Source organism: Panthera leo, chromosome B4 (genome assembly GCF_018350215.1).
Source record: "Panthera leo isolate Ple1 chromosome B4, P.leo_Ple1_pat1.1, whole genome shotgun sequence".
Lineage (NCBI taxonomy): Eukaryota > Metazoa > Chordata > Mammalia > Carnivora > Felidae > Panthera > Panthera leo.
Genome location: NC_056685.1, coordinates 71,506,468 through 71,527,625, shown reverse-complemented (window position 1 = coordinate 71,527,625; position 21,158 = coordinate 71,506,468). Strand labels below are relative to the sequence as shown.

The 21,158-nt window shown below is 36.2% G+C and overlaps 1 protein-coding gene across 2 annotated transcripts in view; it reads left to right on the top strand.

Moving 5' to 3' along the window:
• Positions 1-21,158, top strand: part of NELL2 (neural EGFL like 2) — a 392,940-nt gene that overhangs the window by 358,705 nt on the left and 13,077 nt on the right. For both annotated transcript variants that reach the window (XM_042946302.1, XM_042946301.1), the window contains exon 17: positions 11,582-11,722. In XM_042946302.1, coding sequence (XP_042802236.1) covers positions 11,582-11,722 — 141 coding nt within the window. The remainder of the gene's footprint in view (positions 1-11,581; positions 11,723-21,158) is intronic.

Here is a 21,158-nt window from a genome sequence, read left to right as displayed (position 1 = left end):
GTGTTGTGTATGGAGTGAGGGTTTGATCTCTGTATCTAGAGTACCTGAGTTCAAATCCCAGTTTTGTGCTTCAGTAGTCTTGGGGAAAATTACTTCTCTTAAAAATTACTAGCCTACATTTATTCCTCTTTCATAATGGGGAACAATTTGTATTTCCTACCTTATAGGACTACTGTAAGCGCTAAATGAATATATATAGGTAAATTGCAAAGAACAGTGGCTGCAACATAATAAGCCATCGATAAGTATTGGCTGTTATGTCATTATTCATTATTTGGAGACCTTCATTTGAGCCCTTTAAATCTGAAGACTCTGTAGTGCACAGTTCTTCAATTATTGTTATTTTTAAAGATATTGTTCTTCCATTGATTTTTCTGTTTTCTTGGTATGAACTTTGTCTTTAATCAGAAGCTGGACCTTTTAGTTTGGTGCTCTTTGTTTTTTGTGGGTTTTTTAATCATGTTTTTCATCTATTTTCTATGTTATACTTTTCAAGAGACTACTTTTACTTGATCTTCTAAGTCTTCTATTACATTTAAAAATGTTTCAGCTATCATATTTTTAATTTCCAAGAACTCTTCCTGTTCTTTGAACGTTCCTTTTTTGAGAGCATTGTGTCTTTTTCTTATGGATGAAATATCTTCTCAAATCTATTTGAAGATATTAATAAGAAACATTTTAAGTTCTGTTCTGTAAATTATTTCAGTTTCCTTCAGTGTCAGTTTTCCTGATGGTATATCTTGGTAATTCTAATAAATGTTATATACTTTTCTTAAGTACATGTTGTCCTTTGATTTCACATTAATGTTTAAGAGTAAATAAATAGAAACACTGGTTTTGAGCTTTAATATGAAGGTTAAGTTTGTTGACTGGCAGACTTAGAATAGCTGAACAAAAAGAGAGTTTTTACAATTTGAGATCTCTAAACACTGAAATGAAGGGACTTTGTTCCAAAGGAAGACAGCCTATATTAGCTGCCCAGTTTGTTCCAGATATCTTATCTATTTTCTTTATAGGAGAACCGTCCAACCTGGCTTTGGGGATAATTGCTTTTATTCAGCAGTTTGCTCAAAGTGGGAGGATGTGGATGGTTTGATTATTCATCAGTAAACTTTTAATTAAACCAGTTACTTTCAGCACCATATCTCATATTAGCTTTACGTGGTATTTCATGTCTCTTTGGTAATCTTTAGTGGAGATTACTACCCTAATCACCTGTAGCACTCCGTTATTACACATATACTCTAGGCTGTGGATTCCTTTGCTCTGACTCTATCACTTCACCTATATTTTATTTTCCAAGAAGAGACAAAAACTTACTGAATTTTCTTTTCTGATGGTGGTGTTTTGCCTTTTGTCTTTGTTTATACTTTTTTAACAAATGTTTATGACTAGGAAGAAGAAAAAATCTAAAAATGTTTTCAATGTTCCATCTTTGATTAGAAGTCTTGATGTGCTCTTTTTGCTGTGTGCATGTGTGTGTGCGTGTGTGTGTGTGTTTGTGTGTGTGTAATGAACACACTATTTAATTTTATCCTCACCAATTCTACTCCATTTAATACTGTAGTCAATACTACAATACTGTAGTCAATTTTTGACATAAATATTTGAAGTAGGATGAGAAAATGTCATCTTACCATCTTGTTATTGCATCTTAGTGAATCTTTCAAGCTAGCACCCTGCCTGCATTTCCCTCTGACCTAGCAAGACTCAAAGGTGGCATGATGAGCTTGCCACTTAGTTACTTGATGTTATAAATGAACCATTCATTCATTCAGCAAATGCTTATAAATCTCTAACCATGTCCAGTTCTTTGCTAGGTGTTTGAGATATGTTAGGAAGAAAAAAAGGAAGGAAGGAAGAGGAATACAGGGATGGTTGCTGTTCATATGGCACTTACTCGAAATGACAATTTATACGAATTCTTTTCTTTTAATTTTATTTTTTATTTTTTAAAATTTACATCCAAATTAGTTAGCATATAGTGCAACAATGATTTCAGGAGTAGGTTCCTTAATGCCCCTTACCCATTTAGCCCATCCCTCCTCCCACAAACCCTCCCATAACCCTCAGTTTGTTCTCCATATTTATGAGTCTCTTCTGTTTTGTCCGCCTCCCTGTTTTTATATTAGTTTTGTTTCCCTTCCCTTATGTTCATCTGTTTTGTCTCTTAAAGTCCTCATATGAGTGAAGTCATATGATTTTTGTCTTTCTCTGACTGACTAATTTCACTTAGCATAATACCCTCCAGTTCCATCCACATAGTTGCAAATGGCAAGATTTCATTCTTTTTGATTGCCGAGTAATACTCCATTGTATGTATATGCCACATCTTCTTTATCCATTCATCCATCAATGGATATTTGGGCTCTTTCCATACTTTGGCTATTGTTGATAGTGCTGCTATAAACATGGGGGTGCATGTGTCCCTTCGAAACAGCACATCTGTATCCCGTGGATAAATGCCTAGTAGTGCAATTTCTGGATCGTTGGGTAGTTCTATTTTTAGTTTTTTGAGGAACCTCCATACTGTTTTCCAGAGTGGCTGCACCAGCTTGCATTCCCACCAACAATACAAAAGAGATCCTCTTTCTCCACATCCTCACCAACATCTGTTGTTGCCTGAGTTGTTCATGTTAGCCATTCTGACAGGTGTAAGGTGGTATCTCATTGTGGTTTTGATTTGTATTTCCCTGATGATGAGTGATGTTGTCATCATCCTCAATGGGGAAAAACTGACAGCTTTCCCCCTAAGGTCAGGAACAAGACAGGGATGTCCACTCTCGTCACTGTTATTCAACATAGTATTGGAAGTCTTAGCCTCTGCAATCACACAACACAAAGAAATAAAAGGCATCCAAATCAGCCAGGAGGAGGTCAAACTTTCACTCTTTGCAGATGACTTGATACACTATATGGAAAACCCAAAAGATTCTACCAAAAAACTGCTAGAATTGATTCATGAATTCAGCAAAGTTGCAGGATATAAAATCAATGCACAGAAATCAGTTGCATTCCTATATACCAACAATGAAGCAACAGAAGGAGAAATCAAGGAATCGATCCCATTTACAACTGCACAAAAAAACCATAAAATACCTAGGAATAAGTCTAAATAAGAGGTGAAAAATCTATACACTGAAAACTATAGAAAGCTTATGAAAGAAACTGAAGAAGACACAAAAAAATGGAAAAAGATTCCATGTTCCTGGATAGGAAGAACAAATATTGTTAAAATGTCGATACTACCCAAAGCAATCTACATATTCAATGCAATCCCTATCAAAGTAATACCAGCATTCTTCACAAAGCTAGAACAAACAATCCTAAAATTTGTATGGAACAAGAAGAGACCCCGAATAGCCAAAGCAATCTTGAAAAAGAAAACCAAAGCAGGAGACATCACAATCTGAGGCTTCAAGCTATACTACAAGGCTGTAATCATCAAGACAGTATGGTACTGGCACAAGAACAGACACTCAGATCAATGGAACAGAAGAGAGAACCCAGAAATGGACCCACAAACGTATGGCCAACTAATCTTTGACAAAGCAGGAAAGAATATCCAAGGGAATAAAGACAGTCTCTTCAGCAAGTGGTGCTGGGAAAATTGGACAGTGACATGCAGAAGAATGAACCTGGACCACTTTCTTACACCATACACAAAACTAAACTCAAAATGGATGAAAGACCTAAATGTAAAACAGGAAGCCATCAGAATTCTCAAGGAGAAAGCAGGCAGAAACCTCTTTGATCTTGGCAGCAGCAACTTCTTACTCAGCACGTCTCCAGAGGCAAGGGAAACAAAAACAAAAATGAACTACTGGGACCTCATCAAAATAAAAAGCTTCTGCACAGTGAAGGAAACAATCAGCAAAACTAAAAGGCAACTGACAGAATGGGAGAAGATATTTGCAAACAACATATCAGATAAAGGATTGGTATCCAAAATCTATAAAGAACTTATCAAACTCAACACCGAAAAAACAAATAACCCAGTGAAGAAATGGGCAAAAGACATGAATAGACACTTCTCCAAAGAAGACTTGCAGAAGGCCAACCGACACACGAGAAAATACACAAATTATTATTTTCAAGTATTGTTGATATAGAAGAACTTTTGGGGGTAAAGGAAGTGTTTTATATCTTATAATTATGGTAGTGGCAATGTGTAACAACTCATGAAATTGTTGGTAATGCTTTTGTATACAAATTTTACCTCAGCAAATTTGGTTTTTAAGTCTGAAGATAATGTATAACACAGTAACTATAGTTGATAACACTATAAAACTATAATTGAAATTTGCTAAAGGAATAGAACTTAAATGTTTACACCAAAAAAAAAGATATATGAGGTAATGGTAGTGTTAATTAAGTCAATGGAAGAAATCCTTTCATAATATATGTATATATACATATACATACATACATATATATATATATATATACATATATATATATATACACATAGCCATCATGTTGTACACTTTAAATATCTTCTAATTTTGTTTGTCCATTATGCCTTGGTAAAATTGGGGGAAAAAGTTGTTTTTTTAAAAAAGAAGGTAAAAATGTATATTTAGGAATAAATCCTGGCAAAATTGCGTAAGACATCCTTTGAGAAAACTACAAAGACTATAAAAACTAATAAAAAGTATTAGAGAAAGAGGAAATATATCATGTGTCTGGATTGCAAGATGCAATAATGTAAAGATTTCATATCTATAGAATCAATGTAGACTTTCCCCTCCCCCATTTATTGTTTTGGTTTGGATTTGGGTGAGAAATTCACAAAGTGATAGACAAAAAGCTCAAAGAATGAAGATAGTTTTTAAAAGTGGGGGGAAAAGAGAGGGCTTTCTCTAGAATTGAAGTTACTCTAATTAAGTCAGTGTAATATTTGCAAGTTTAGACACCCCACCCACCCCCCAAAAAAACCTCATGACAGTTGCTATTAAGGCAAAACACAAGGAACACAAGGGAGAAAGTACAAAAACAATGAGCACTAGGAGATCAAACATAGCCTTTGGAGTCAAGGAAGGCTTTCCCAAAGGAAATTAATTTTTTTTAAGTTTATTTATTTATTTTTTGAGAAAGAGAGAATGTGCATGAGTAGGGGAGGCGCAGAGAGAGAGGAGACAGAGGAGCCTCTGTGGAGCAGCCTCCTTGTTTGACAACAATCTGGCACAGGGCTCAATCTCACAACCACAAGATCATGATCTGAGCCAAAATCAAGTGTGGGATTTTAACCAACTGAGCCACCCAGGAAATTAATCTTAATATGAGACAGAGACAGGTGAGAAATAGTTAACTAACTGGGTAAGAGAATGAGAAAAAGAGAGGAGCATTCTAGGCAATAGGGACAGAATAGGCAAAGACTGTGAAAGGAAAACAGAAATGATAAAGTAATAAGACCCAGGAACCACAAGAAAAATCAAGATGTCTTCATTTTTTTCCAAGCATTCAAGTGATATAAGTGAACATGCTTTGTAAACTGTGGAGAGTTATTTCAGAGGTGGAGGGGGAATTCATACATACTAAATGCCTATGTGAGTATGTGAGCCAGAGACCACTCCTATGAGGCCTTGCATAGTTAACAGTAGTAAACAGGAAACTATTAACAGAGAGAGTATTATTTCTAGTTCAAAACCAGAAGACTCAGAGAGGTTTGGCAAAATATTCAAAGTTGCAATAGCTAAAAGCCTAAGAGTGGAATTCACTCCCATTATTAGCATATACACTGAGTTATCTCAACACGGACGTGGTTTCTGCACGTGTTGGTCTTGAGAGTCAGCCTCATGTGGGAAAGAGGACTGGACTCTGTAGTTCAAAGAGTTCGGGTCTGTTGTGTCAACTTGGGCCATGTATTTGTTCGCACTGCTTCTTTGTGATATAGGGATGAGAATATCTTACATGTTTGTATGGAGGACTAAACAATATAATGATATTGTTATGTATTTTATATTTGCATTTTTATGTTTTTTTTAATATTTATTTATTTTTGGGAGAGAGACAGAGCATGAGCTGGGGAGAGGCAGAGAGAGAGGGAGACACAGGCTCCAGGCTCTGAGTTGTCAGCACAGAGCCCGACACGGGGCTCGAACCCACGAACTGTGAGATCATGACCTGAGCCAAAGTCAGACGCTCAACCGACTGAGCCACCCAGGCACTCTATATTATGTTTTTTAAAGAGCAGTCATTAACTTCCTAATTATGAACTATAAAGTAATGAAAATTATTTTCACTAAATCTGCAATGTTATCAGCCAGCTTATGAAGAGATTTTTATGATTTTCAAAGTTTACTTACATATGTTGTCCTATTTTATTTTCAAAAAGAAAATAGTATAAAAAAATTCTTACTAAATTTTTGGACAACATTTTATATCCAAATCTAGTGTAGTTATTAAAAGTAATACAATGCTCAAATGAGTTTGCATTCCTTGAAAACTCACATCTAAATATTTAAAAATAGACTTCCCAGAAGCTCAACAAAAGACAGGGAAATGACCTTGTGATTCAAAAAATGCTGCAGATAATCTAGAAAACAAATAATCCACATGTGGCTAATCAAGAGTTGATTAATTGTTTTCAGAATGTTTAATTGCCTGTTGTTTATCAATATAATTTAACTACCAGTGCATACGACAGTGATATAAATAGTACAAGTACTATTTTTATGAGAAATGATGTCAGGTTTTTATTAATGATAAAGAGTATGAATGATAGTACTCTCATTATTTGACTTTGGCATTAAAAATAGTGTGCTAATTTTTAAAAAGAACTGGATTTTCTCTTCTTTTGTATAGAGTAACAACTAATCAGTTTTCTCTTAGCATAAAAAGGATCTTAAACTAATGATTAGGGTCTATTTTAGGTATGGGTGATTCTAGACATTTGCACATTTTTACTCTTAGTTATGTTGTATGATAGAAATAACTTTTACTGTGTATGAGAAAGAAGTTATCACTCAAGTGTCTCATTTTATAATGTATCATTTTATAACTATATTTAATTTTACATGGAAATAATTTCATTTCTAGAGTGACCTTTTATTTTTTTAATGTTTATTTATTTTTGAAAGAGAGAGAGACAGAATGTGGGCAGGGGAGGGGCAGAGAGGGAGACACAGAATCCAAAGCAGGCTCCAGGCTCTGAGCTGTCAGCGCAGAGCCTGTCGCTGGGCTTGAATTCACGTACTGCGAGATCATGACCCGAGCCTAAGTCGGACTCAATGGACTGAGCCACTCAGGCACCCCTAAAGTGACCCTTTAAATGCTGATGGCAAAAGCCATTTTCAGTTGAAACCAGTGGTCTGTGTCACATTGTAGAAGACATCCATTCTTGTGTCATCATATCTGATGGAGACAAGGAAAACAAGACACTGATGTGTGTGAGGTTTTTTTTCCACATATTTTTCTTCCTTGTTTTTCTGCTTGTTGGTTTGTTTTTAATGATTGCTTCAAAACATATGTGCTTTCTAGAAAGTCTATCCTCAACAGTGCCTTCCACTTTTATTATCTAAGTCGATTTTGATCTCTGGAGTATGACTACTATTCGTGACTGTTGCTAGATGGCTAAATATTATTTGGAGTTTGGAATCTCTGTACTCTGGGAAAGCATTTTAATATCATCACTAGCTGACTGTTCTAAATGTTGCTACTGAGAAAGTTTTAATTGTCTCTAGGGAACTGAGAACTAGTTCTTTCTAAGATAGAATATGTAATGAAATCATAGTTTTTCATAAAATGTATTTTTAGTTTTCTATATAATGTACCTACAGAGTACAGAATTAAGGTCCTTATAATCAAGACCAAATCACATCAGCTTATATGTCCTGTACTAATCTTTTTGAATACTTTTATTCACTTTAGAAAGTAATTTGTTCCAGCTTGGTAGTTCTTATGTGGAATGAAATAATATAGCATTTTCCTTTCCTAGATCTACTGTTCTCTGTATATCTAACTCAGTTAGATAATGTGCAGTGTTAGTGACCAAAAGAAAATAGCCAAGAAATGAATTCTTTGAAAGTTTTTTTTATTGTTTTCTGGTATTACACAATAAGGAAAGCACAATATGTGCATGTTTGAAAATGCACACAATATGTATGTGATTTTTATAACTCATACTAATATTCAAATTCATGTACAGTTAAAATATACATCTTAAATTGTGGATCAGATTACAACTCTTCACTTACTGCATGTTTACATACACACATCAAATAGCTCACAGATAAGGCTGTTTGTTTTAGCTGTGGCTTTAATTAGAGCCACGAGCCAAACACACATACCTTCTGGTGGAAAGTGAATACTTTGGTGATTCAAGCATACTTTCCTTTTCTACTGACTTTCACCAAAGTAGAAACATTTGCATGCACAAATCAAAATTAGCAGGAACATGAAAGTATAAAATGAAGTAATATATATTATCTGGCTAGTTTTTCTTCACTATCCTAAATCAGAGCGAGTATATAATTTGAGGCATCATGACATATGCATCTTATATATTTTATAAATTGAGTTATATTTTAAATGAATTAAGGCATTTCACTGCCTGAGGAGTTACTCAGAAAATTCTTCTGAAATGTGAATAATTGCTTCATACTATATTTTGGTGTTTTCTAAACTTCAGTCATTTGTGTACCAGCTTCATAATTTTTGTTATGTTCATAGAATGTTTATTTTAATGTTTACTGAATACTGTTTCTGTAATCTTTCTCAATTTTTCAATTTGAGTCTAATGTCACTACTGTACTATTAGTATCACTTTCTATAAGTGGAAATAATTCAGAAATATAAATGTGTAGTCATTAAAATATATTATCACCTAAATAACATGCCACTGGTGACATGTTAGTAGATTGAGCAGCATGTTGGGAGACACTGTGTTGTATGATTGTCATTTCAGATTTTTAGACATTTAATTCTCTTAAAACACAATTTAGGTGTATATTAAACTCAGGGCAGAAATTACTTCTGGTTTGTCCATCCTTGTTTTACCAGTATTTAGTACTTGGCACAAAACAGGCATTTAATAAATATTGAATGGCAAATTAATGAGTGGTCATGTCTTTGCATATTAATTCTCTAAAATACTGCTTGGTAGTAAGAATTAAATAATAAAACTCAAGCAGTAAATGAAAATACATTTTGCCCAGCATATGTTTGTATCCCCAGTCTTGAGAACAGTAAGTAATAAATGCGTAGCATTCCTATTAAACTTCAGTGAGCGTGTTTCTAGCTCACGGAAGGGTACTGCAATGTGAGAAAGAGAAGCGGGCATGAGGCAGTAAGGAGCAGCTCTAATGATTGGGAAGAGTGAGGGGAGAAAGTAAGGGAGAAGTAAAACTTTAAATACATATCTTTGTCAGGAGATCTGAGCTAACCCTGCAACCTTGTTCAGCAACAAAATAGAACTAAATTCAAGGCTAACTGTACATGTGAAAATTGTTTCAGTAGAGAAGGCTCTGCTCCATTAATAGTTACTTGCAAATCACCAATACTAATGACCAGATTTTTCTAAAATAGCACAGATACTCTGTAATATCCCCTCATGGCCTTTCTTCCAATACACTCACTTCTAAAGCTGAAATCCCAACCTGGTTTCTTTTGTCCATGCACTTAAGAAATGACATAATCAATTTTCTGCATCATTTGGGTTAGAAGAAAAGACTGTACAAAGCTGAAATGAGCATAGCATTTTAGCCCCATTGATAATCAGAGATTCATCAGTTAGGGAGGCTCCTGAAATACAAATAGGCTGTTTCACAAAACCTAAGAGGCCTAAGTAAATGGAAGCAATCCACATCAGCTATCTGTCAGGAAGTCAGTGGTTAGCTTATTTGACCACTAACAATTATTTTGACAGTAGGAATTACTGACAGTCGAAACTAACTCTTCGGAAGAGGATCTATGGAGGCAAAACCATTTTTAGTTCAGAAATAATGTTGAAGTTTTACAGTGATATAAAACATATATATTTTTTGCCTATTACCTAATCTGAAAGAACAGTTTGCACCTTGTTTTAGGGAAGGGACTCTGGGCTTATTTCTCTTTAAAAAAGAAACTTATTTATTCATTTATTCAAAAAAATTGTCTCTTTCAAAATTGAACATAGACAAAGAGAAATTTAACAAGAAAATGAAAGGAATATATACTTCCAAGAATTTGGAGTTAAATGAGACTGAAGTAGGAAGGAAGTAGATTCTGTTGAGCTGAAGTGGACTGATTTGAGGGAAAAGACTCTAAAAAGCAGCAGGTCTTCCCTTCAACACGAAGGACACCATCATGCCTGGTCACTACAGCAGGGACTATAATGCAGGTGTGGGAAGTGTAAAAGAAAGGGCTGTCCTACCTTGGCGAGTGGAATCTCCAGGGATGGCATAGGGCTATCAAGATGGAAGTTGGGTTCATATGTTCATCATCACACTACAGCTGTGATAATGCTGTGCTATCTAATCATTTACCAGGGTCTGAGTCAAAGTACCCAGAAAACCAGGAGTTTTATGAGAAGGGGGTACTCTGTAAGACAGCTCCTCTATGAGCAAAGGAAGAGATTTGGATTGGCATTGGATTCTCATCATTCAACAGTCTGAACAAGGAGAATAAAGGGCTCACACTATTTGGGAGTAGTAATAAGCCTCTGGAGGAAAATATATGAGACTCAAGATACATAGATCTCTTTGTTTTTAGACACTTTTGCCAATCTCAGCCTGTGTCTGTTTAGATGAAGGAACACACACATGAAAGTAAGGCAAACATGAAAATTTAGGTGACCTTGTTTAAATCCCATGATTTCCTTTTGCCTTGTTTTTTTTCCCCCATATGTTCAATATGCTATCTACCTGGCAAGATTTTTTTTTTTGAGGGTTGACTGGGATAACATGCGAAACCCATTAAAAAGTAGCATAAATGGTATATATTCTTGGAAATATGGAGCATGTTGCTGTGTGAGTGCCCATTGCTATATGTTGGAGATGAATGAGATTTTAGTCAGGTGTGGGTAGGTTGTGCCTATAGTAATAAAGATCCTAAAATCTCAGCAAAAAGGTTGTTTTTCTGTTCATATTCTATGTCCATCCCAAGAAGAGAAGGAATGTGCCCCACATCATCCTCACTTAGGAACTCAGGCTGATCTTTAGAGCCCCTGGAAATTGCTGGACATTGTGATGGGGAAGGGGACATGTGTGTCTTGAATGCTCTGCCTAGAAGTGACACATGCCACTTCCTAATTGGCTTCCTCCATTCACATGGCAATCCTAGCTTGTGTCCAGAAGAAGAGCTAGAGTTCTATGGTGAGCAGCACTAAAGACTGTCATACATGGTTTCTTGTCATTGTTTGCAGTTGGAGGCCTTCCACAACAAAGAAGCCATCTAGATATTTCTCCTATGACTAATACCGCTACATTCTTTCTACATAGCCTTCAACAACCAAGTAGACTTTTTTGAGTTTATGTTTTCCCAGTTTTAAGGAGTTGCTGGCACTAAAAAATTTAGTAGCTGTCTAGCAGAATATTTTAGTTTGGGGCAGAGAAAAGCAGCAATTGTATAACATCCCATTTTTGTTTTCTTTGCCAAACAGATATTGATGAGTGCTCTGATGGCTTTGTTCAATGTGACAGTCGTGCTAACTGCATTAACCTGCCTGGATGGTACCACTGTGAGTGCAGAGATGGCTACCATGACAATGGGATGTTTTCACCAAGTGGAGAATCTTGCGAAGGTCAGTACAAGGAGAACCGGAGTTTATAAGAACACCTTTTGAACTTTAGGAATATACAGTAAGATGTAAATAGTAGACATTGATCTAATGTTGAAGTTATTGGGGTGCCTGGGTGGCTCAGTCAGTTAAGCATCTGACTTTGTCTCAGGTCATGATCTCACAGTTGGTGAGTTTGGGCCCCAAAACCCAAAACCAGCTGTGCTGTCAGCTCGGAGCCTAGAGCCTGCTTGAGATTCTGTGTCTCGCTCCTTCCTCACTCTCACTCACTCTCTCTCTCTCTCTCTCTCTTCCTCCCTCCCTCCCTCCCTCAAAAAGTAATAAAAATTTAAAAAATTCATGTTGAAGTCATTGGTGGCTTTTGCTGTGTGTTTATACAACAATTGGAAACATGTTAAAATCTAACCTTCACTTACTAATTATGATAATTAATTGATTTTTAGATATGTTAAATTTGTGACACTAAGCCAGTTCTCTGTGGATACTTGTAACTGTTGAAGGGCGTTTTTAGGATGAATAAAATAGTATCAGATGAAAATTTTAAATGGCAGCATGCATAAATCTGACCCAAAAAGAGCTAGAAAAAAATAGATGAGGAAAGCAAGATAAAAGGAAAATAGAGGTAGAGGTAATATAATAATGCTGTGGATATGATAATGCCAAGGATAATATTCACAATACACACTACTCTGGACTATTCCTAACATACCACTTGGCTGGCAAAGTAAGAGATATTTACTGAATGTTGAATGTTAGACATAGAAGTTATGACCCCTGCTTCAAAGAAGATTTCAATCTAATAGGAGTGAAAAATTCAATCAGATTATATTCAGTTATTTACCATTAATTTTGAACTATTTTCAGTGAGTTGACAACTCTGTTCCTCTATACTCTCTATTGAAGGGCATGATTTTTCAAAAGCAGGCAGAATATACAAGGCCCAGTGAGCAATTGCCAAGGAAACCACCCACACCAGAAGGATTGGCCATCAGAAGTTTGGCACAGGAATGGAAAACACAGCAAACCACAAGAAATTATTATTTTCTCCATTTGTATTTACACCTTCATAGAGTAACAGCCTATGAGAATAATGTGACTAAAGTGACACAGTCAGTGAAAGCCTTGGAGAATCTAACTTAATGGTACTTAACACTTAAATGATAAGATGTCTTTTATTCTTGGACCTCAAAGGGTTTTCACACAGAGAAAAGTGAAGCTGACTTGGATGACAGATGTTTTCAGTGTGCTTTGCACTTTGCTGGCAGCTCCAGAGCTCTGGACCTTCAGCAGAGGGGTCTCTGGATTTTTTGCATAGGAGTGGGGATGCTGTTGCCTTGCCAGGGGCTAAAACCTGGCATTTGCAAATAACCACCTAACTGTGGGCTGAGGGCTTTGCCTTGCACTTGTGATTGTCCCAGAGTGAACAGTTCCAGCCCTGTAGAGAATTCCAGGAGGCAGATCAAGCAGTGTGATTTTGTACTTCCCTGATAAACTGCTTTGTCTGTATTCTGCAGTTTATTGTGGGGAAGTCTACTGTTTTTGTTTAAAAACTCTACCTTTTTGTTAAGATTGTCTTTTGCTTTAAGTTACGCACATGTAGAATGAATATAAGCCGATTATAAATCGTTCAAATCATACACAAGTACTTAGATTAAAGCTGAAAATGCATCTTAATTTCATCTCTCCCCTTCCCCCATCCTTTCCACTTCTCTAGGCGTAACCTGTGTTTACTTTTGCCTGGTATCCTCACACACCCTTTTCTGTGCATCAGAATGTGAACAGCAAAAACACATACCTCTGCCTACTATCTCACTTTACATTTGCAACGGCGCTCCCTCACTATCTTTTAAATTTTTGACTGCAAATCTCAAGAGGGCTGTATTAGTTATCTATTGATGCATAACAAATTACACCCAAAATGTAGCAGCTGAAAACAACCAAAATTATGTCACAGTTTATATGGGTGAGGAATCTGTGCACAGCTTACCTAGATACCTCTGGTTCATGGTTTCTCATGAGGTTGCATGAGTTGTTGGTCAGGGATGTGTTTCACCTTGCAGAATTGTCTGGGGTGAGAATGGGGGGAGCCACACCCTGTTTCCAAGATCGCTCATGTGGTTCTTGGCTGGCCTGGTTTCCTTAACACATGAACCACTCTACGGGGCTGCCTCAAGACATGGGAGCTGGCTTCCCCTCGAATAAGCAAGTGCCCATGATCTTTCTATAACTCAGTCTCAGATGTGTCATTTCATTGCTTCTGTGTTTGTTAGAAGTGAGTCAGTAGGTGTAGCCAGCCCACATTCAAGGGGAGAAGATGCAAGAGCGTGAATATTGAATGGTAAGAATCACAGGGGACTGTCCTCTAGGCTACCTGCTACAAAGGCCATCAGCTTTGCCCAAGATTCCTATTTTATTTCCTTGGTTACTTTCCCCTGCAGCTCTCTAATACCACCATTTCACACCTTCTGTCATCTCAAATCTCAGGTACCACTACCTTTCTCATCATTCTCTGTTGATGGCCCTGCTTCTTACTTAACCAAGAAAGCAGAACTTCATTTCTGCACCAGGAGTTACACTAGACAACTCGTATTTATATCTTTATTTGCTGCTTTCCCTCCCTCCCTCCTGTTTCACTAAGTTTCATTTCTCCCTCCATAGTACCTTACCTATCATCCCTTCTCACCTGCTTGAGGTTTTCGCCTTTGTACTCCCCACTTTCTCTTCCATATGATAAATACTCTTTTTCTCTCCCATCATTCTCGTCAGCACACAAACAGCCTGGAGGAGCAGCCATCTTTTAAAAATGAAATAAAAACAAACAAAAAGTAACTTCCCTGATATCACCTGATCCTCGAAACATTTCCCGCATTTTTCTGCTCCCTTTTAGAGGAAAATTCTGAAAGAATCTTTTATATTTCTTGTCTCCATTCTCTTGCTTCCAACAATACTTTAATCCCACTACCCCCACTGAATGCTTTCCTTTCAAGATTATTGACCTTTTCCACGTTGCCAAATCTGCTGCTCAGTTAATGTCTCTTTGCTCAACAGTTCAAGCATTTGAACCAGTTGATCATTGCTTCCTCTCAAAACAACTTTCTTCACTTGGCTTTGAGGACACCACTCTTTCCTGTCTTTCTCTAATTTTTAATATTTTATTTATTTTTGCAAAAGAGAGTGAAAGCAGGGGAGGGGCAGAGAGAGGGGGGGACAAAGGATCCAAAGTGGGCTCCATGCTGCTCACAGCAGAGAGCCTGATGTGGGTCTCCAACTCACGAAACTGGGATCATGACCTGAGCTGAAGTCAGATGCTCAACTGAGCCACCCAGGCGCCCCTCCTGTCTTTCTCTTACCCTATGGGTCTCTCCTTTACCTCTCCAGAAGACTACATGTTCCAGTATCCTGGGGCACTTGGCAATCTTCTCTATCCATTCTGAAACTGAATCAACCACATTAGTTGCAGATTCATATATATCGTTACCTACTCGGTATCTAACTTGGATTTCTTAAGGACAACTCAGGATTACTGACTAAAATACAACTCTTTTATTTACTCTCTAATTCTTATAGGCCCCTAAACCACAGACCCAGACCAACATCTTGGAGTCATTGTTTCTTTCTTTTCTTTATACTTCATATCCAACATATCAACAAGTCTCATAATTTCCATTTTCAAAATATATTCCTGATCTGACCACTTCTCACATTGTCTACTGTTACCATGTTGGTCTAAGCCATCATTATCTTTTGTCTGGATTACTATAGCTTTCTCCAAACTGGTCTCCCTACTTCCACCCTGGACTCCCCTAGAGTCTTTTTTCTATAGCACCCAGAATGATTTCTTAAAGTCAGAAGTGGGAGCATGCTCCAATTCTGTTCCAATGCCTGGAGCCTTTCCATCTCTCTTCAGAGTAAAATCCAAACCCCAACAGTGGCTTACAAGGGTCTACATGTTATGGGTACTTGGCTTTCTTGCTATGTCACAAATGTACCAAACGGATTCCCTTCTCATGTGCTGTTCTTTTTTTCTTTTTTGGAAGGTCCTTCTCCAGATCTTTGCATTCTTCTTTCATATAATTCAGATTTCCTCCAAAATGGCTTCTCCTGGACCCCCAACTTAAAATAGCATCCTTCTATGACCCTCTTCACTTAATTTGCTTCCCTTTTCTTCACAGAAGTTATAAGTTCTTCTGAAATAATTGTATATATTATTTGTTTACTTGCTTATTATCTTCCATAGACTGTAAGATTATATATATATAATTTATTGTCAAATTGGCTAACATACAGTGTGTAAAGTGTGTTCTTGGTTTTTGGGGTAGATTCCCATGGTTCATTGCTTACATACAACACCCAGTGCTCATCCCAACAAGTACCCTCCTCAATGCCCATCACCCATTTTCCCCTCTCCACCGCCCCCTCAATCTATCTCAGTTTGTTCTCTGTATTTAAGAGTCTCTTGTGGTTTGCCTCCCTCCCTCTCTGTTTGCAACTATTTTTCATCCATCCCTTTCCCCATGGACTGTAAGCCTTAAGGGTCATGGATTTTGTTTGCTTGTCAGCCACCAGTGCCTAGAACAATGCTTGTCACATGGTTGATAATTTACTGATTTATCTAATGTAAAAGGTTGAGATGGATAAAATGAGTGAGATATGCAGGTAATATTTAATCAGAAGTATGTTAGGAACATAACCTGTGCTAGAAGTAGATACATAGTAGGATATGTAATAGATATGTCACCTGGTAGAACTAAATATATAAAGTAGTGATCAGGACAAAATGACAAAACATAATTAGTGCATTCGTGAGTGTTCAGAAAATAACAAGGAAAATTAAACTAGCCGCTCAAAATAACACATGAGAAAGAGGAAAATAGGGAAATAAAGGATTGTATAAGATGCCTATGCAAAAAAGACTTTTCAAGGAAATACTATAAACACAGAAGTAGTAGAAAATCTTATTTAAAAAAATATGACTCTGGAAAGATGACTCTACTGTTATCTTCCAATAGAATTTATAATAATTATCATAAATATCTATGACTTTTTTAGAAGACAATGCTCTGAAGGATTCCTTTTTTTAAAAAACCTATGTTATATAAAAAAAGACTAAAATCCTTCTTCTAAACAACTATCCATTTACTGTAATTTCAGTGATTTGTAGAATTATAATAGTATTTAGAAGGATACAATTTTAAGAGTGTGATTATATCTGAGCAGGTGCCATTTTTCTGTTGCTGAGGAAAAAAAAAAGGCACTTCAAAGTGGACAAAGCCACAGCAGTTGGTTTACAATTACTCTGAAGATATGAATAAATATATTTGAAGACATGAATAAATAATAGTGTACTCCTTCACCACTTTTTAGGCTGCAGTTGAGTAATCTACAACATACATGTTTATAAGCTGCATTCATACAAATTATATGCTTTTTTGCTCATCCATTTATCTCAGAGGTGTAGATATTTAATCCCCAGATAATGTGCCTTTACCATTTCCCTTTACCATAATTTCTACTCTACCTGAAAATATGTCTCTCTCTGAGAATAAAGCCCAGTATTTTTTTTTCACACAAGAATATTTTATTTGCAGGCCCCCTTTTCTCCTGATTGCTTTAATTCCTGGATTATTTTTAAGCTTGGTGAGGTTTTTGAACTTGTAAGGCCAAAAAAAATAATGTTTATGGGATAGCTTCTTTTGAGTATTATGTTCAAATTAAATACTGTAAATTCTTAAGCTAAATCAAGAAAAAGGACAAAAATGAAATGAATCGAATTCACCTAAACACGTAGTTCTGAATATATGCACAAGTACCTTGAGATACTTTGCCAGACATCTGCTGCATAGAAATATAAAGGAGGTATGGTCACTGCTCTCAGCTTGTAGAAGAGATAAAATACGTACCACAACTGTCATACAAGATAGAATGTACTGAGTTTCTTAACAGAGAAGAAAGCTACAAGGTTCAAAATAATACATACTTGAGAAAAATATAAATTCAGATCCATGAGGAAAAAAAAAGGAGAAATTATTTCCAGTTTGGAACAAGAAGAGCTTGAGTGTCTACCATTTGTATTAGGGCTTCAAATATGATGTGATTATTGGCAAGTCGAGATAGAGAAAGAGATGCAAGCCAAAGAAGTAGCTTTAAATGCCTTGCTAGGAAGTGTGAACTTTACTCTGAAGGATTATTTTTGAGAAAGGAAATGAGGAAAAAATATATCTTAACCAAATCCGTATTTGGGCCCAGTGCTATTTTCTGAACGCCAGACCCATATATCCAACTACTTACCAGACAGCCCTACTTGGAAGCCCAGAGGAAAGTGTAATTCAACATGTCCTGCACTAACTCATGTCTTTCTTCAGCCTGCCCCCCACTTTCACTCCACAGTGAAGCCTTTCTCTTCTTTCTCTAAATAGCATCAGCCACATTTTCCAAGCCAGAAATCTCAACATTATTCATGACCACTTCCTCTCCCTGATCTTTGAAGTTAACAAATCACTAAATTCCTTTATCTTTGCTGTGTCTACTTTGAAAGATGCTCTGTGTTTCTTTCTGTGTACTTCCACACTGCTAGCAGTCAGTACAGCACTGTTCTTAAGAGCTCACAATTGAAGCCTGACTGCCTGGGTTCTCACCTGGGCTCTGTACCCCAGTAGATGAGTGACCTTGGGAAAATTATGCAACATTTCTATGCTTCAACTTCCTGATCTATAAAATGGGGATAATAACTGTACCCTCCGGTTGTTGTGAGGAATTTAAATGAATCATTATATGGAAGTGCTTAGAATCTGGTACATACCAACCACTATGTGTTTGCTTTTATTATATAACCATTGCTTGCCTGGACTACAGAAACAGCCTATTAATTGATCTCCTGGCTCTAATTTTAATCCACTCAAATATCTTTTCCAAAATGAAGCCAAGAGAATCTTTTTAAAATAGATATCTGATCATGCTTTTTTTTTTTTTTTTTTTTGGCACTTCCCTTAAATGACATTTTATTGTCTTTATGGAGTTCAGATTTCTTAACATGACCTTTACTTGGGCCCGGAGTGCCTCTGTCTACCTACTCTCTTCCTCCTAGACATTCAACTCATTCCCTCTAACACATTTTGCTGACTATGAACATTGGGCCTTCAAATATACTCTTACTACCTCTTACTAGACTGCCCTTGACTTCCTCTTGCTTGCCCAAATCTTATTCATAGTTTAATTGCCACTAGAATGTATATGTGGGCAGGAGAAAGATCCAGAAAGAACTATTAATGTGATAGGAAGTGAGTAAATAAAATTTATTGGGGAGAGGGAATGAACTATATCAAATGCTGCTGCTAGATCAAGTCAGGTGAGAAATGAGAATGAGACTTAACCACTGGATTTATTTAGCAACATGATTTCTTTAATAACTCACTAAAGGAGTTATTAGTATTCTTAAAGTTGGAATTTTTATGTATTATAGTAGGTTTTTCAAAGCAGAATTTACATGCCTTATGTATATTTATTTTAGGAATTTTACATTATAATAAAACTATATCTAACAATTCCAAAACTCTATACTACCAGTCAAGAATAGTCTCTTCGTTGGGGAACCCAGTATAGATAACAAGCAGGAAAAAAAAAAAAAAAAGGTAAGTTCAAGTTAATTCAAATCCCATTGTATAGCGAAAGGTAATCATTGGTTCATAATGATTTTCTGCCTACACATTTCTTCAGATATGGCAAGTACATATCAACCTTTGCTGTTACCTTTTGCTCTATTTCTTTATTATGAATGTACTTTATTTCAGAGCACATGTTCTTTTTTGTGGCTGGACACCTCTTCTTTGTCTTCTGCAACAAATCCCAGGACTGTCTCTGCCTTTAATAAAAACAAATGCATTACCTGACAGCAGAGCTTTTGTTGTTATATGTCAAGCAAAATGAAATGATTGTTAAAAATCTAATCATTGCCATTAATGGAATGATATTCATATAGCGGATATTTAAAGGGTTATATAGTAAGAAGTATTTGCAGAGTTTGTGGTCAAAGAGACCAAATAACTATGGTTAATGCTTTTCCTGCTTACTATGATTCCTCATTATAAGAATATTTAACAGGAGACAATGAGTAAGTCATCAAATATAACTTATTCTGAACACACCAAATATAGAACTATTTTATAAAATTGTATAAAATTTCACTTTTTGCTCTTCTTTCTCTAAATAGCATCAGTCAAATTTCTCTGATCTGAAAAAATTATATATTTATATATAATAATTGTACACACACACACACCAATGTGCTTTTTTAAAAATGTGAAATATATCCTCATTCTGGCTAATAGTTCTGCTTTTAATCACACTCTATAATTATAAACATTGTTATCCTTGATAAATCAAGCTATAATAATGTGTTCACTATAGTTATAACAATCTTTTCAGCCATTGTCTCAGTTCATTGATTTTGTTTATATGGAAATTAATAAAAATCAAGGCAAATAGAAATATATAGCTTATTTTTGGGAATGCATATATAACAGAACTTAATATTTAAGAATTTAAATATGGCTAAAATATAATCTTGACTTGTCCATGTCTTTAATAATGTCGAAAGCAAACCATTTAAGAGAGATATCTACTAAAGTCTATCTTTAAAATTTTCTAAGAAAAGCAGTGTGCAGTTCCCCCAGTTAAAAGCCATCCATTCCATCTTCTTTCTAACCCACTTTTCTGGTGTGATTTAATTCTTTCTTTCTTGACCTTTACTCAGAGGAAACAGATGAAGTAGGAAATAACTGCTTACTGCCACTCCTACAATATCCCTGAAATGTATTTTGGCTTGTGACCTTTAAATTATGGGGATAAATAAAATGAATCACATCTCTTCTTATGGACCTGATCTGTGGGGTCAAGATATGTTTGCTTTTCATCTGTATGGAAATGCTTTAGGCTGTGATTGCCATGGAATAGGTGAGGTCAGGTGAAGAATGGCTCGTTGCCTCTTGAGTCAGGCAGGAGACAAAACAATCATCTGAAATGGAAAAGTTAAGAAGTGGTAGATTATTTGTGAGAGAGATGGTGATTGCTGATGGTCACTTGCCCTCTGTGGGTGGGGGGCAGGGTGTGAGGACAGCATGAAAACGCCTGGGCAGAACACTGGGAGCTTACCTGTGGGTGACAGGGCTGTGAGAATAGGGCTTAAAGCTGAATAAAATGCCTCAGAAGTCCCATGACATTTTATCTCCCGCTAAGAAAGGATTTTGGGTAAACACCATTTTAACATTGAGGATGATTTTTCCCAATGAAAATTCACAGGCACTTTTAGAATTTCAACTGCCAATGATTTTTGTTTGATGAATTGAGATCTAGTCTTACTTTCAAAAAATATAAGTGTTTCATAAAGCCTGATGGTATTTACAGAGATATAAAAGCTGAGAATCTAACCAGGGTTATCTGCTGT